The sequence below is a fragment of the Lynx canadensis genome, chromosome C1 (assembly GCF_007474595.2).
Source record: "Lynx canadensis isolate LIC74 chromosome C1, mLynCan4.pri.v2, whole genome shotgun sequence".
NCBI classification, from domain to species: domain Eukaryota; kingdom Metazoa; phylum Chordata; class Mammalia; order Carnivora; family Felidae; genus Lynx; species Lynx canadensis.
Window position 1 is genome coordinate 110,968,887 of NC_044310.1, and position 16,730 is coordinate 110,985,616.

Below are 16,730 nucleotides of genomic sequence, written 5' to 3' on the forward strand. Positions count from 1 at the left end.
TAGTTTTATATAATTATAATCCTTCAATGAAACTTTAAACTTGAAGTCAAGTTGTATTTAAATGTATATGGACTTCAGTCCTGTTTCTCGTGTCATTAAGTGACTTTCCTTCATGGTGATACTGTTTGTGTAATTTTTTTTTCTAGGAGTGTGGGCTGTACTGTGGTGGAAATGCTAACTGAAAAGCCTCCTTGGGCAGAATTTGAAGCTATGGCTGCCATCTTTAAAATTGCCACTCAGCCAACAAACCCAAAGCTGCCACCTCATGTCTCAGACTATACTCGAGATTTCCTCAAACGGATCTTTATAGAGGCCAAACTGAGACCTTCAGCTGATGAACTATTAAGGCACATGTTTGTGCATTATCACTAGCAGCCGGTACCTCTACTGTGCCTCTACCCAGCTCCCATCAATTCATTCACCTTCTCTCTGACTGCACTTTTCTTTTTTATAAAAAAGAGAGATGGGGAGAAAAAGACAAGAGGGAAAGTATTTCTCTTGATTCTTGGTTAAGTTTGTTTAATAATAGTAACCTAAATTTTTTATATTTAATCTTTTTTTTCCCTTTCAAGAACTTGAAACTCCTTTTTTTTTTTTTTAATTTTTTATAATGTACTGATGTGGTTCAGAGAGATAAAAGCACTTTAGTACATAGTCACTCTTTTTAGTACAAACAAATCATTTAAAATACCTAAAGATTGTAGAGTCTTTCCCTGCGTCACTGACCGATTGATTAGTGGTGATGGGGAGACATGAAAAACAAGGAGAAGAAAATGATGTATGATTTGTAGTTTTTAGTGATAGTATTTAAAATAGATCCTCATTTGTGGGGTTGAGCCCTAAACTTGAGTTTAGGGTAGGTACTCAACTTAAAGAATATAGGTTCCTTCTTATATCTGTATTCTTTAGATCCTAACCTCTGTCTACCAAGCTTTTTGCTCAGTAGGAATCTCGATAGAAAATATGAATCTCTAAGAGGTATGTTTATTTGTTAATTCTAACCAGTATAATAAGCAAATACACTATAATAGATCCATGTTACTGGAATCTGTAAACCTTGAGGGATAGCTTTCTGCTTAAAAAAAAAAACAAAAAAACAAAAAAAACAAAAAAAAACCGGTACTATTTTAGTTTAAAGCAGATATGGGAAGTCAGTGAGCAAATCCAAATTAAACGGCAAAAAAAGATTGCTCTATATCAGCATGCGAGCAGATGAAACCACATTTGCCAGTCAAAAGAAATAAGGAAAAGAAGAACTAAATATTGTTTAGTATATTTGCAACTGTGTTCTTTATCAGAGGTAGACAGTCCCAAAATTAAGGGAAAAAAGAAATAATCAAAATCATGTATACTGTATTTCCCTATTTCTAGCTCCTGATTCCCCATGGATAACATTCTTTGGGAACTAAGAATTTAACTTGGAGTATCATGTGTTACAGCTAGTGTCATGAGATAAAATCCTTGTTCTTGGGATCACAGAATACTAAAGCACCAAAAAATAGTTACCATGTAAAATAGTGGTTCTCACGTGTCAGATGAGGTTACTTTTGCTTTGCATTTGGCAGTGCCCAGAGATGATTTTTCCTGTCACAACTAGAAGGATGTTAGTGGCATCTGGTGTCCCAAAGCCAGGGATGCTGCCAAACAAACTACACTGTACAATACAAGTACAGCAACCCTGTTCCCCAAGTAAAGAACTATCCTGCCCAAAATGTTAAAAGTGCTGAAGTTGAGAACCCTGATGCAAAGACCAGCCCCAGTTATAAACTGAAAACAGCCATTTGCAGAGCAGGGTCCTTGCAAAAAGTAAATTTCAGAGAGAAAGTGATGCACAGTGCATAATGAGGGTTTTACAAGAGCAGATACCACTACTTTAAGTCAAGGGTGAGCGATCTCAACAAACATCAGATAGCAATCCTTTCCTTACCAGCTGCATATTACACCAAAACCAGTACCTTCCATTGTAGAAACAAAATGAATTTAAACACAGAACCTGTTAAACCCAGCCATCTGTGTGTATTCTTTCCTCAAAAGTCAGTTCATAATTGTGAGAAAAGCAAAGCATATCAGAAAAGAGTATTAACTATTTTATGGGAAGGTTTAAGGTATTTCTAGTACAGCGTATCCCCTAAGAGCAAGGGCATCCAGTGGAAAGAGGCAGCTGGGAAACTCCCATTAGCTCTAATGGACTTATGCTACTGAAAAATATCAATAACATCAGTAATTTGGCTACTTGCGATTTTTTCAGCATATTAAAGCAAGTGCTAAGTGCTTTATTTTTAAAGGTTAGAAAATAGTCTTTTTGGAGGCCCTAAATGTGTTGCCTTTTATAGGGTTCATAAGGAGCTCTGGTATTTTATTTTCTGCTTAAAGGTATGCTCTTCTAGGGACTCTTTTAAATTACTTTGTTTCTGAAGATAGGTAGATCTTGGTTTCCTATATCAAGGTCCTATCTGGCATTTTCTGTAGGAATATTTGAAATACCACTAGCTAGGCTGAGAAAAAAGTCAAAGCACAAATATGCTTGTCAAAGTTTCTTCCATACGCTCATAATCAAAGGAAGCAGCTTACAAAGAAGAGTATGAATTAGTGGCCCTTCCCCTGGAAAATCAACTGCCAAATCTTGTGCTATAAACATAGTAACCAAGGATGTGGATCTATTATAATTTCTTTATCTTTTATGAGTGAAGGCATCTCTTCTGCTTGAGCAAGATGGTATCTGGACCAGTGGGCTTTTCCTTCATTCCTTTGTCTTGTGTAGTCTTGATTTCCTTCGGGCTCATTTTTGGTCTGTCAGGGTAACCAGCAGTGTAGAATATGAGACAGATGCTCTTTAGAGAGAAATCTTGGGGGACTGTGAAACCCAAAGCAAAATCATTTGCTTTCTTCAGTCTCTTTTTTCTTCTCTAAGTGCCATAGAAAATAAATTCACCTGAAAAGAAATTACTGCTTTAACACTGCTGCAGAAGACCTTTGTTTTATAAGGAAAATGTGGGAAAGTATCGTTCTTTATGTAAAGACTTTAAAATAGACTAATAGTTTACAGAATTGCTATATAAAATGTGATGTGAATTTATTTCAAACAAGTTGTAAAGGTACCAAAACCACAATAAAAGTTAATATATTATACAAAAACTACTAGAACAAAAAAGCTTGAAGTGGGATGAGGTGCGAAAGACCAAAAGTAAATTAAAAAAAAAAAAAAATTGAAAAGAACCTCGCCCCCCCCCCCCATTAGGGGCAGTTAAATATAACACTCCAATTTTTTCTTTCTAATAATGGTATGGATCAACAAATGAAATTTGAACTTTTAAAGATGACTCAATGTAGTTTGTTTTTTAAGTGCACAACTGATTCTTCTATACTGTAATATTTCTTTGCTGAGGCTGGAAAATGGCCAGACTGCTGACTTTGTGCCTTTAAAATGTGTTCTGCTTTGATAGTGGCAGACTTTTTGGTGCTGGAGAAGATTCACTAGCAGTCTTATATGTGCTTTTCAGGAAATATCTTTCTACGTAGGCCTTGAGAGATTCAAAATGGCATGACTTAGGCTTGGACCAAATACAAGATCTTTTACATTGCAAACAAACTGTACTGAATAAAAGGGTTAAAAAACATCACAATGACTAACGGAAATTTTGATGGTAATTCTTTAAAATGTATTTAAAAGTATACAGACTTTGAAATTTTCAGTATGAATATCTTGAAAATTTTTCAATTTTTCTCATTTATAAAACATGTTTCTAACTTGAAAATGCCTTAGAAAGTTCTCAAAGGCAGTCAACCTTACATAATTTCTATGAGATTGGAATGTTAATGCATAGACAGAAATATAAAAGAAAATGAAAACTTGAATTGGCTTTCACATGAGGGAGGCTTTATTTTATTACCAATAGAAAGTACATGAAGAAGGTGGAATTATTTCGTTAATAGCTCTCTGCTGCTTTAGCTTTTATATATGTCAGGTGTGGTCTGTAGTACTTCTGAGATGGAATTGTTATAAGATATGTGAAGACACTAAGAAAATCAAATCTGAATAGTTTATAGGGATGACCAAGCTTGGGTGCAAAAGCCAAGGTGTTCGTCAGATGCAGATTGACCCACAGAAGAGCTCTGTGCCAATGGTTTCATTTGGGGTCTAGAGACCAGTAGCTGGATACACAGTCACCTGGTGTCAATCAAATATAGGAATCTATCAATTTCTTTTAAAGAGGGTGAGTCTTTTTCACTTGCTTATTCAATAATTGTGGTTTATTATGTCAGGTACTAGATTAACTTATCCCTTAAGTAGGTCACAGTCTAGGAGGAAACATGGGCAAATGGATTCTTATTTTATGGCATACCCTAACTCTGAAAGTTTAGCACTGATTTTTTTAAATTCTTTTTTCTTTAAATGTTTACTTATTTATTTTGAGAGAGAGGGAGTGGGAGAGGGGCAGAGAGAGGAGAGAGCAAGCTTCCCAAGCGGGCTCCGCACTGTCAGTACGTAGCCCATCGTGGGGCTGGAACTCACAAACTATGAGATCACAGCCTGAGTTGAAATCGAATCAGAAATCAAGAGTTGGACACTTTACCAGCTAACCCACCCAGGTGCCCCCAGCAGTTATGTTTTAAAATGCTGTTGTTTTTTATGAAATGAGGGGAAAGCAATTTTGGGTAATCTGGCTGTTACAAACTAAAATGTCATTAACAGAGATTAAAAGTATCCCCAAATTGGAGGGACCCTCTGGGGTCAGGTGGCCTCTTTCTCAGAACTCCCTCTTATATAAAAATTCAGTACCTACTCAATTCCTGTGATGAGGGGCATAAATTCCATAGGTTTTTTTCCCTGCTTTTTCTTTCAAAGAGAAAATAAATTTTTTTTTTAGTCTAAACTATTAAAATGCCCAAAACATTTGATAGAAATTGAATCCTGTCAACAGTGTTACATATGCCAGGATCAGGACAGTGTCTTGAGACCTCATTATTTTATATTAAGTTTGGCCTTTTTACAGATGTAATGTTCATATTTATTTGAATTTTAAGATTGATTAACTGTTAATGAAAAGCAATTTAATTGTTCATTTTTGGTAGTGCCTTTTTCTCTGTATGCCTTAATTTTATTTTATATCAATAATAATTCAAGTTACCCACCGAAATGAAGGTTTTTCCAAAATCAGTAGGCTTCAAGAGTTCATTTGGCCTTGGGACTGTATATTGACCCTTAAATCTTTCTTAATGCCTGCTTCCTCCTACCCTTTTCTACCTCTTTATTTTACATATATATATGTACATATTTTACATCTATATATGTTAGAAGAGAAACATTAGCGTTAGTCTATGATAGACAAAGTGCAGTCTCCACTAGACCTGAATGCCTACGATAAGGATAGAAAGAGGTATTCTAATTCTAAAGAGACATAGCAAATTTTTTTGCAGGTTGGTAACTTGACTGTCAGTCACATTGGCACTGTCCAAATTCTTTGTATATCATGGTTCAGTGATGATTTTCATAGCAGGGCTAGAATGGTTGATTTTGCCCTAAAGAGGTGATTTAAATGGTTTACAAATGTTAAGGCAATGAGACTTAGGGCAATGCGCAAGGAATCCAGGGATAGCAGTTCTGATCCTTACTTTTAATTAACATTTTGACTAAAAACTCTTACTTTTCTGTGAAGAGAGAGACTGTGTGTGTGTGTGTGTGTGTGTGTGTGTGTGTGTGTGTGTGTGTCTGTCTGTGTGCACGTGGGAGTTGGGGCAGGGCTGGGAAGGAGGGAAAGGTATGAATGTTCAACTAGATTAGTCTCCGTTCTTAGAAGAACAACTGAAAAGTGTATGACCTACTGATGTGGGTGAGTGTAATTGTCTTCAGGTAGGAACGCCAGCATATTTTCCACAAGTAGCTAGTACAAGTGATTGTTTAATGAAGATATTTATTGTAAATTGCCAAGCTTTTGGTTGGTAAAAGTAGATTAAAATTGAATTTGTGTGTGTGTATAATAGCTTATATATAATTCTGAAATAGAAAATAATTGATTTTGCATAGTTCTTCATGAGCTCTTTGGAATAGAAATTCTTCCAGACATTATGAAAACAAGCTTCCTTAGCTTACCAAGTATTCAAAAGGAAATTGTCTTATACCTCTTTTTGGTTGGCTGAGAAGGCGTGCTGTGAAGCCACTGTTCCTACTTCATAGTTGCTTTAGCTTTGCTTTGACTTCTGCCATGGTCTGGATGGTATGCCATAATAGAGGTGGAAAGTATCAGGGCCAACCATCTCTCCATACTCACCTGTCAGAGCTGTAGATGGTGATGAGCTCTCAGGGGAGTCTAGAGAATCTTCTCTTGGTGATAGAGCAGACATGGTTCAGTCTCAGAAAGTTGAGGGAGGAGTCATAGCTAGAGTAAAGAAAAGAATACATTTTTATTTGTTGCCTGTATACAGTCTCATGTAAGTCTTCATATTTTTCATAATTATGCATTTTAATTGATAGTAGTATGATACTTTAGTTTATAACGGCAAAGGCATCTAGTCAGTGAGTACTGTTATTCCCTATGCCTGATGACTCCTTGTTTGTATTCACAATCTGTATTATCAGAATCACTTTAAACCAAAGCTTTTATATTCCCTGCACACATAGCCAAAATGATGATCACTGTTACTTCTGCCCACCTGTAAGCTAATAGTATAATTGTGATAAAGCAGGTACTTGTAGAATTTGTATCTCAATCTATCCTTCAAGTAAAAAGACAGGTGCTCAGTATTTGCATTTAGACATACAGAACTTACTTCAACTATTATGGAACTATATAAACATTACAAACTTGAGCTTGTACATGTGCCAATCTTATTGTCATTTGACCATAGATGCATATACGTATACGTTGACATGTGATGCCTCAGGTTGGTGGCATACTTTCTTCCTTGTGTCTTAACATTTATGAACTTGTGTTTGACTTGAGGGGCTTTTAAGAAAGCTGTGAAGAAAAAGTAGGTTATGGGCTGACGTCTGCTTTGTGCCATAGACATTTTGGAACATAAGGAAGAGCCTGCTCTCCAGTATACGTGCAGAATTCGTCCCCAGATAAGGATTTCTTAGTCCCTTTATGCCAGTCGAGAATGGTAAAGTTTGTGACTAAACTGAAAAGCACTTTTGTGTTCCTTTATATTTTTTTAGAATTAAAAAAAAAAAAGAAAAGAAAACATGTAACTAGTGGTGATTTTAGCATATGTATTACTTGGAGGGGAGAGAGAAGTAACAGAGTGTCATCTTAAGCTCTATTAGATACTTAGGCTCCAAAATGGATTTGACATATTCTAATTTTTCCAAAGACTTTTCCACCTGGAATAGGAAGAGAGAGCTAGTGGAAACATTTGAGCTGGAAAGGCTTATGGGCAAAGGAAAGTGGGCCAAACCCTTGCAATATACCCTGTTCAAGTGCAAGTACAGTGTCTACAGATAAGAATACTTCTTTAAAAACAAACAGTTGTTTGTAATACAATCTTAATTAGTAAGTAAAAGGTTTACATTTTTTCTATTGCTATTGGTTTTAAAATTTGCTAGCCTGCATTCTGAAATATTATAAGAGTTAATACCAAAAATACTTTTAATGTCTGACATCTCTTACATTTCACATGGTTCTTTTTATTCAAGTATCATTGTAAATAAAAGTAAACTTGGATAAATTTGAGAATAAACTTTTAATTGTTGCAAACTATGATTATCAATTTGTAAATTTACCCTTTGACCTAATGTACATTTTTTAACGTAGCCATTAAATTGTCTATATTTAATCTATTAGTTTCTCTCTGTAAACGTTTTTAATCTCAGTTGAATGCTGGGCAGTTTATAATTATGTACAAAGGTGTTTTTTTCCTATCAAAGTTGACTTTTGCACATTTTTGGAAATGTTTAATTTGTACACTGATTTACTACTCTGACCAATAATTGTTGATGGGTGTATGAGTATCACGAATGCGTGCATTGAACTACTGTCTGTGTCTTTTATGTTTTAACTTCTTTCAAGATGTAGCCATCAGTAACTGCACTGCTATTACTGACTTAAATGGACTTTCTTGCTTTTACAAAGTATACTTATCTATGGTTCTATCTTTGTTGGAGAACTCAGGAGTTCAACATCGCTTTCTGATTTTATATGTATTCTAAAATCATGACTAAGTTGAAAGTATGCTTGTAACTCTGTGTATCAGGGGATGTGTGTGTGGAGATGTCTTTTTCTGTCTGTAGGCACATGTATATATCCCAGTAATTTCTTATTTTCATTTTATTTCTACATTTTTATGAACTTGTTTTATATGCGTACTGTTTAGTTAGAATAATTAAATATATATAAAAGCTTTCTGAGAGATTATTTACTATATGAATATATTTTCAGCTGGCTGATCAAAAATATTTTTTTAATTTTGTTTTTAACCATTTAAAATGTATTTGTATTTCCAGAATTGGATGCAAATTTACTTAGATATCAATTAAAATACTCTTGCAAGGAAGGGAATTGAATTCTCCTGTGAGAATTCTGTGAAATGCAAATTAAGAGGAAAACTAGGTTTCAAAGCAGTAGCAAGAACACACTGTCCACAAAATGGCCTTTGAATCCTCAAAGCTATGAAAAAATGTGAGAAACTAAATTGTCTTGAAGAGATGTCAAGATTTTTTATAGCTGCAGTTGCTGTTGGCCTGTCCTGTTGTTTTTGGGTATTTTCCTATATTCTACCCTAAAGATTTAAACTTTTAGTTTTTCTCTTACTGGGCAAAATCAGACCGCATTTATAAAACAGTACATTGACATATTGTGATCCTCTGTAATTGACTATAAATTGGTTTAGAAAAGTTTGAACATACATTGTTGTGTCTTTAGTGTACTGTGTATTTTAAGTAACTGGCAGAAAAAGAATTGGAAATTAAATTTCCAATCTGACAATGTTATTGTACTTAAGGAAAGCCTTGTTTTTAATATGCGGTACCACGTAAAAATTATTTGTATTAGGAATAAAGTCCACTGTTGAAGTTGAATGTCACTAAACGTATTATGTTACAAGGAGCCGGTATGATTAGAAAAACCTACCAGAAGCCAGATACAGTGTGGTATGTGCCACATTTCATGCACATTTTGACTTTGTGTTGTTCATTCGAAATTGTGCTTGTAAAAATGTATAAAATTTCTGAGTTTTACAATTTTTATGTACTTATTTTTTCTTGCTGGTAAATAGCTTTTTTTTTTAAATCTAATGTGAAAGGAAACCATGTTTATATTTTGTTAGTGATCAATGACTTTGTTTATATGGAAATTTGTATATTGTTGGCTCACATCTTTGTTTAGATTTCTTGTGCATGAAGGCCTGCAATAATTAGCACAATGAAAATTGCTTTTTCTTACATGTTAGTTCATTTTTTTGAAAGATTGTGGTGCAAAGGCTTACTCTGAGTAACCTTCTGGACTTTGGAATGAATATAAATGAATGGCACTTTGAGTGTTAATAAAGCTGATATTTATTTCCACTGTGATTGATTTGTCCAGATCTGTTCTTGACACAGTGTGTTCTCAATTGTCCCTCCTTTGCCTGAGTTGATCACTCTCTAGGACACCAACCACAGACTGGGTTGGGCTATAAAAGCCCAAAATTGAGGCTTTACATGTCCCAACAATAGAGGCTATTGTAACAAAGTATCACAGAGTGGGTGACTTATAACAGATGTATTGTCTCAGCTCTGGAGGCTAGAAGCCTGGAATCAGGGTGTCAGCAGGACCGTTCTCCCTCTGAAACCTGTAGGGGAATCTTTCCTTGCTTCTCCCTAGCTTCTGGTAGCCCCAGGCGTTCCTTGGCTTATGGCAACGTAACTAGTATCTTCATGTGATGTCCTCCCTGGGTGTATGTATGTTTCCCTCTTTTAGAAGGACACTGGTCCTGTTGGTTTAGGGTCCACCCTAATGCCCTTATTTTAACTTGACTACCTTTTGTAAAGATCTGTTTCTGTATAAGGTCACATTCTGAGGTACTGGAGATTAGGACTTCAACATATCTTTTTGTTGGGTGGGGGCAGGGGGTGTGGATACAAACCCATTATAGTCTGCCCTGTGGCCCCTAAAAATGTATACCTGCCCCACATGCAAAATACATCCAGCCAATCCCAACATCCCCCAAAGTCTTCATCATTCTAGCATCACCTCTAAGCCCAGCATTTCATCTAAACACCACCAACTCAAATCTCATCATCTAAATCACCCGGATCAGTTATGGAGAAGACCCCAGGTAAGGGTTCATGCTGGAGCAAGATTCCTTTCCATGTGTGAACCTCTCTGAAACCAGACTAGTGATCTGCTTTCAGAGCACAATGGTGGGACAGGCAGAGGAGGGACATTGCCATTCCAGAAGAGAGAGGTCAAAAGGGAAAAGGGGACATGGGTCCCAAGCAAGTATGAAACCTAGCAGAGCAAGTTCCACTAGATTTTAAGACTGGAGAATAATCGTCGCTATCTCCATGCTCTGTCCTGAGGAGCCCAGTGGCTGGTGACACTGCCACCTCACAACCAATGAGGTGGTCCACAGACTCAGATTTGTACCCTGGGCCTGCCCATTCTGGGGGCCCTCTGCGCTGCCCTCCAGTCATTCTTCCCTCTTTCTTTTTGCTTCACAATTCTTTCTTCAATTTATCTTTTTCTCTCACGTTTTACTATTAGCAGCAAGGAGAAACCAGGACACACCTTCGACCTTTTCATCCAACTTCATTCATAGTTTCCAAGTTCTATTTTCCACCCAACAGAACACAATCCAGCCAAATCCTCTGCCACTTTATAGCAGGGATCACCTTTCCTATAATTTCCGATAACATAATCCTCATTTCCCTCTGAGCCTCACTAGAGTCACATGTAATGTCTATGTTTCTATCAACAGTCTCTTCAAGGCATTCTAGTTTTTTTCTATCCTGCATCTCAAGATTCCCCCATCCTCTACCCATTCATTACCTAATTCTAAAGCTACCCCCATATTTTTGTTAAAAAAATTTAATTGAAGTATAGTTGACAAAATGTATATTTTTTTAAATTAAAAAAATTTTAAAGTAGGCTTCATGCCCAATGTGAGGCTTGAACTCACAACTCTGAGATCAAGAGTCACATGCTCTACCAACCAAGCCAGCCAGGCACCCCGACATAATATATTTATATTAGTTTCAGGTGTACAACATAGTGATTCAACAATTCTGTACATTACAAAATGCTCACCATGATAAGTGTAGTTACCATCTGTCAACATACAAAGTTATTACGATGTTGACTGTATTCCCTATTGACTTTTCATCCTTGTGGCTTATTTATTTTATAAGTGGAAATTTGTACCTCTTAATGCCCTTCACTATGTTGCTCCGCCCCCCCCTACTTTGGCAATCACTAGTTTGTTCTTTGTATTTATGAGTCTGTTTCTTTTTTGGTTGGTTCAATTGTTTTGTTTTTTAGACTCTGCATATAAGTAAAATAAGGGATTTGTCTTTTTCTGTCTGACTTATTTCACTTAGCACAACACCCTCCAGGTCACATATTTGGGTTATTTGTTACAGCAGCACCCCATTTCCCTTTAGCAAAATCTATATTAGGGTCCTCCAGAGAGGCAAAACTTTTGCTGTCTGGAGGCAGAATTCCTTTTTCCTTGGGAAACCTGTCTTTGCTCTTGGGGTCTTCAACTGAATGGATGCAGCCCACCTGTGTTATTGAGGATATTCTGCTTTACTTAAAGTCTACTGCTTGTAAATGTTAATTGTATCTAAAAAAAAATACCTTAGTAGCAACATCTAGGCTGGTGTTTGACCAAACAACTGGACACCATAACCCAGCCAAGTTGACACACATAATGAACCATCACAGATATTGAGCAAATAAACTAGTATATTCATACAATGGCACTCTCCACCATGTATTACTGACTGAAAGAAAGCAAGTTACATGAGATATATAGTATGATCCCACTTTTTGCTTAAAAACAAAAAATATCGGGAGGATATATATGTTACTCAAGTGGTGGGTGAGTTATGAGTGGTTATTATTTTTGCTTCCACATAATTTTTTAAACTTTTATGATAAATGTAGGTGTTTTTGCCTATTACCAAATATTTTCCCCCAGCTTTATTGAGATATAATTTACATACAACATTGTGTAAGTTTGAGGTATACAATCTGTTGACTTGATACACTTATATATTGCAATATGATTACACCACAGCAGTATCTATCATGTCACATGATTTCTATTCTTTTGTGTGTGGTGAGAACATTAAGATCTAATGTCTAGCAACTTTTAAGCATATAATACAGTATTATCAACTATAATTGCCATCTTACACATTAACTCCCTAGAACTTACTTATCTCTAGCTGAAAATTTTACTCCTTGACCAACATCTCCCCATTTCCTCCACCCTTCAGTCCCTGGTAACCACCGCTCTACTCTGTTTCTATGAGTTCAGTATTGTTTTTTTTGTTTTTTTTGTTTTGTTTTTTTTTTAGATTTTACTTATAAGTGATACCATACAGTATTTGTCTTTCTCTGTCTGACTTCACTTAGCATAATGCCCTCAAAGTCCATCCATATTATTGCAAATGTGAGGATTTCCCTTTTTCTCATGATTGAATGTTTCATTTTGTATATATATGCACCACATCTTCTTTATTTATACATTGCCAGACGCTTAGGTTGTTTCCATATCTTGGCTACAGTGAATACTGCTGCAATGAACATGGGAGTGCAGATAATTTTTTGAGACCCTGTTTTCATTTCCTTAGGATGGATACCCAGAAGTGAGATTCCTGGATCATATGGGAGGTCTATTTTTAATTTTTGAGGAACCTCCATACTGTTTTACATACTGGCGGTACCAATTTATATTCCCACCAACAGTACACCAGCGTTCCCTGTTCTCCACGTTTGCCAACATCTGTTGTCTCTTTTTTTTTTAAGTTTATTTATTTTGAGAGCGGGGTAGGGGCAGAGAGAGAGGGAGAGATAGAATCCTAAGCAGGCTCCACGCTGTCAGTGCTGAGCCTGATTCAAGGCTCCATCACATGAACCATGATATTGTGACATGAGCCAATATCAAGAGTCAGACGCTTAACCAACTGAGCCACCCAGGCACCCTAACATCTGTTATATCTTATAGTGTTCGAACAGGTGTGGAGGTGATAGCTCATTGTGGTTTTGATTTGTATTTCCCTGATGATTAGTGATGTTGAGCATCTTTTCATGTGTCTGTTGGCCACTTGTATGTCTTCTTTGGAAAAATACTCAGTTCGTCTGCCCATTTTTATTTATTTATTTTTTAATGTTTATTTATTTCTGGGGGGGGAGGGAGAGAGAGAGAGAGAGAGAGAGAGAGAGAGAGAGAGAGAGAGAGAGAGAGAGAGAGAGAGCCAGAGAGAACATGAGCAGGGAGGGCCAGAGAAAGAGGGAGACACAGAATCTGAAGCAGGCTCCAGGCTCCGAGCTGTCAGCACAGAGCCCAACGTGGGGCTGGAACTCAAAAACCACGAGATCATGACCTGAGCTGAAGTTGGACGCTTAACCGACTTAACACACCACCCAGATGCTCCTCGACTGCCCATTTTTAAATTGGATTATTTATTTTTGAGCTATTGAGTTCTTTATATTTTTTGGAATATTAACCCTTTATCAGATAAATAGTTTGAAATTATTTTCTCCCATTTCATAAGTTGCCTTTTCATTTGGTTATTTCTTTTGCCATGCAGAAACTTTTTAGTTTATTGTAATCCCACTTATTTCTTTTTGCTTTTGTTACTTGTGCTTTTGGTGTCACATCCAAAAAATTGTTGCCAAGAGCAATGTCAAGGAGTTTTCCCCCTATGTTTTCTTTTAGGAGTTATAAGGTCTCAGATTTTACATTTAAGTCTTTAATTCACTTAGAGCTGATTTTTATGAGTAGTGTTCCTCTGCACGTGGTTATCCAGTTTCCCCAACACCATTTCTTGGAGAGATTAAGCTTCCCCCATTGAATATTTTTGTCAAATATTCACAAAATATTTTCTTAATTATGAAAATGTTAGATTGGCCATTCTTCCCCATCACCTCCTTCAGTAAAATTAAGCAGGTTTGGCAGTAAGAGCTTTTAAAAAGTCCATATGTTTAACCCAATATTTCTATTTCTCTGAATTTGACTTAGGAAAACAATCCCAGATAAAGATTTATATCTGATGATGTTCATTACAGGACTATTTATATAATAGGATAAATTGTAACTATTCTAATGCTCCCAAATTAGGGTTTCGTTAAATAAATCATGATAAAGTGATAACATGAAAAATTAGTCATTAAACATTCATTCTAACAAAGGGTGAAAAGGCTTAGCTTTTAGGAGGATATACAATCATATGTCCATGTAACATCTTCATAGTATAAAAACACCTACTCACAGAAAAAAAAATGCCTGGAAGAAAATAAACCAAAATGTAAATAGCTATGAGTGGCATTGTATATGATTTAAATAGCTTTCACTATGCTTTTCCTTTTTTTCAAGATTTTTACATGGCATGTAGTACTGTAATCAGATGAAAACTAGAGAAGCAGAAAATCCAGCGTAGGGTGTGGTTCCTCCACTTCTTGAGTGAAACTCTTTTAGAGCAGGGACCAAAAAAATCTTCAATTTACTGAAAGCCATTTAGCTGAGAACTGATCTCTCCATTACAAATCCGGTGGCTGAATCTCAGTCTTCAATTTGCTCAACTGATTGGCAGCATCTAACACAGCTGATCACTTGCTCCACCTTGAAATGCCATGAAATGAAAGCAGGACTTCCAGGACTCCCCATTTCCCTACTTCTCTGAGCGCTCCTTGATTGGTGTTGCCCCGGTTCTCTACCTTCCAGCCTCTTCACTGTGAAATGTTCCTAGAACTTTTCTTTACCTACATTCATTCCCTAGGCAGCCACAATCAGTTCTATAGCTTCAGTACCGTATGCTGGCAATTCCCCAACTTCTGTTTCTAGGTCCCTGAACTTCAGGCTTACATCCAACTGCCTTCAATTGTCTATTAGAACACTGCCATGGACTGAATTGTGTTCTCCTTAAAATCTGTATATGTCGCAGCCCTAACTGCTAATGTGAACTGTATTCAGAGATAGAACCTGTAGGGAAGTGATAAAATTAAATGAAGTCATACACGTGGGGCTCTAATCTGGAAAGGCTGTTGTTCTTATGTGAAGAGAAAGAGGCATCAGAGTTTTTGCCCTTCCCTCAACCCCACGGTGAGGTCACAGTGAGAAAGGAGGAAGGTGGTAATCTGCAAGCCAGGAAGAGAGCAGAACTATGATCTTGGACTTCCAACCTCCAGAATTGTGAGAAAATAAATTTCTGTTGTTTAAATCATACAGCCTGGGGTATTTTATTATGGCTCTCAAACAGACACATTCAATATGTCCAATCCCCACCCCCCCTTCAAACCTGTACCTTCTTTCTTCTGAGAGAGCGGGGGTGGGGGAGTGGGGTGGAGAGAGGAGCAAAGGGAAACAGAGAATCCTAAGCAGGCTTCATGCTCAGCACGGAGCCCCATGGGGCTTGATCCCATGACCCTGGGACCATGACCTGAGCCAAAATCAAAAGTCACTCAACTGACTGAGCCATCCAGGCACTCCAAACCTGTACCTTCTTTAAGGTTCCTCAATTTTGAAGTTGCTGCAGCCAAAAATCTTGGAGTTATCCTTTACTCCTCTGTCACTTTCAATACCCAGTCTGTCAGCAAATCCTGCTCTATCTTCAAAATACATTCAGACTGGAACCACTGTTTCTCATCTTTATCCCCACCACCCTAGTAAAGCCTGCAATTTCTCAACTGGAGTACTGCAGTCATTGCCCTTGACCTCGTAAAGGCTATCTTCAACACAGCAGCTAGTGTAGACTGACTTTTTAATATTAAATCAGATTGTCATTTCTCTGCTCAAAACTCTCCAGTAGTTTCCTATTTTGTAATAAAATCTGTAAGTTTTTGCAATGGCCTATAAGGCTCTATATCAGTGGTTCTCATCTTGTGGATGACAAGACTGCTGTGCCCCTAGAGTTTTACCATTCAATAGGTCTGGGGTGGGGCCGGATACTTTGCATCTGTGCCTCTCTCATCAGTTTGAAGCAATTTCCGTCTGACGGCGATGCAGCCAGGGGACCCCACTTTGAGAACCACTACCTACATGTACAGTAGTGGGTCCTCCCTCTCTCCTTCTTCCAGCCACACTACTCCCCTCTCGTCTTCCTCTTAGACGCCAAACTTGTATGGCCGAGTCCTAGGCTCGGACTGCTCCTCTCTTGGGGGACAGCGTCTGGCTGTTCCAGATCTTTTGCTCAAGTAATGACACTTCAGAGGGGCACTGGGGGGGGGGGGGGTTTCTCTGTTTGGAATGGCGCTGTTACTCTGAGCCCTGTTTTCTTCTTAGAGTACAGAACGCCGTATGCGTTTACTGCCCACATCCCTGTCAGAATTTAGGGCCTTTACTTTGTTCACTATCCTACCGCAAGACTAAAACAGTGGCTGGACGCTTTATGCGCCTGGACGCATAAACATGCTCAATAAATATTTCATTGACTGACTACAGGAAAGAACGGCTGGGGAAAAAGGGCCTGCAACACGGGAACACAACAGACGCCCCTTAGTCTCCCGGCTAGCTCGCCCACCCAACGACAAGGCGCCCAGAGGCGGGACTTCCTGTGCGTTTGCCGGAAGAGCGTCCGGTGTGAACCGGAA

General features: G+C 37.5%; 1 protein-coding gene across 1 annotated transcript in view; it reads left to right on the forward strand.

Annotated features, from left to right (window-relative positions):
* The window catches only part of MAP3K2 (mitogen-activated protein kinase kinase kinase 2), a 101,595-nt gene extending 92,090 nt beyond the window's left edge, over window positions 1-9,505 (forward strand). The window contains exon 17 of the mRNA XM_030324278.2: window positions 147-9,505. Within this exon, the coding sequence (XP_030180138.1) occupies window positions 147-372 (226 nt within the window). The 3' untranslated portion in view covers window positions 373-9,505. The remainder of the gene's footprint in view (window positions 1-146) is intronic.
* The last annotated feature ends 7,225 nt before the right edge of the window (window positions 9,506-16,730 follow it).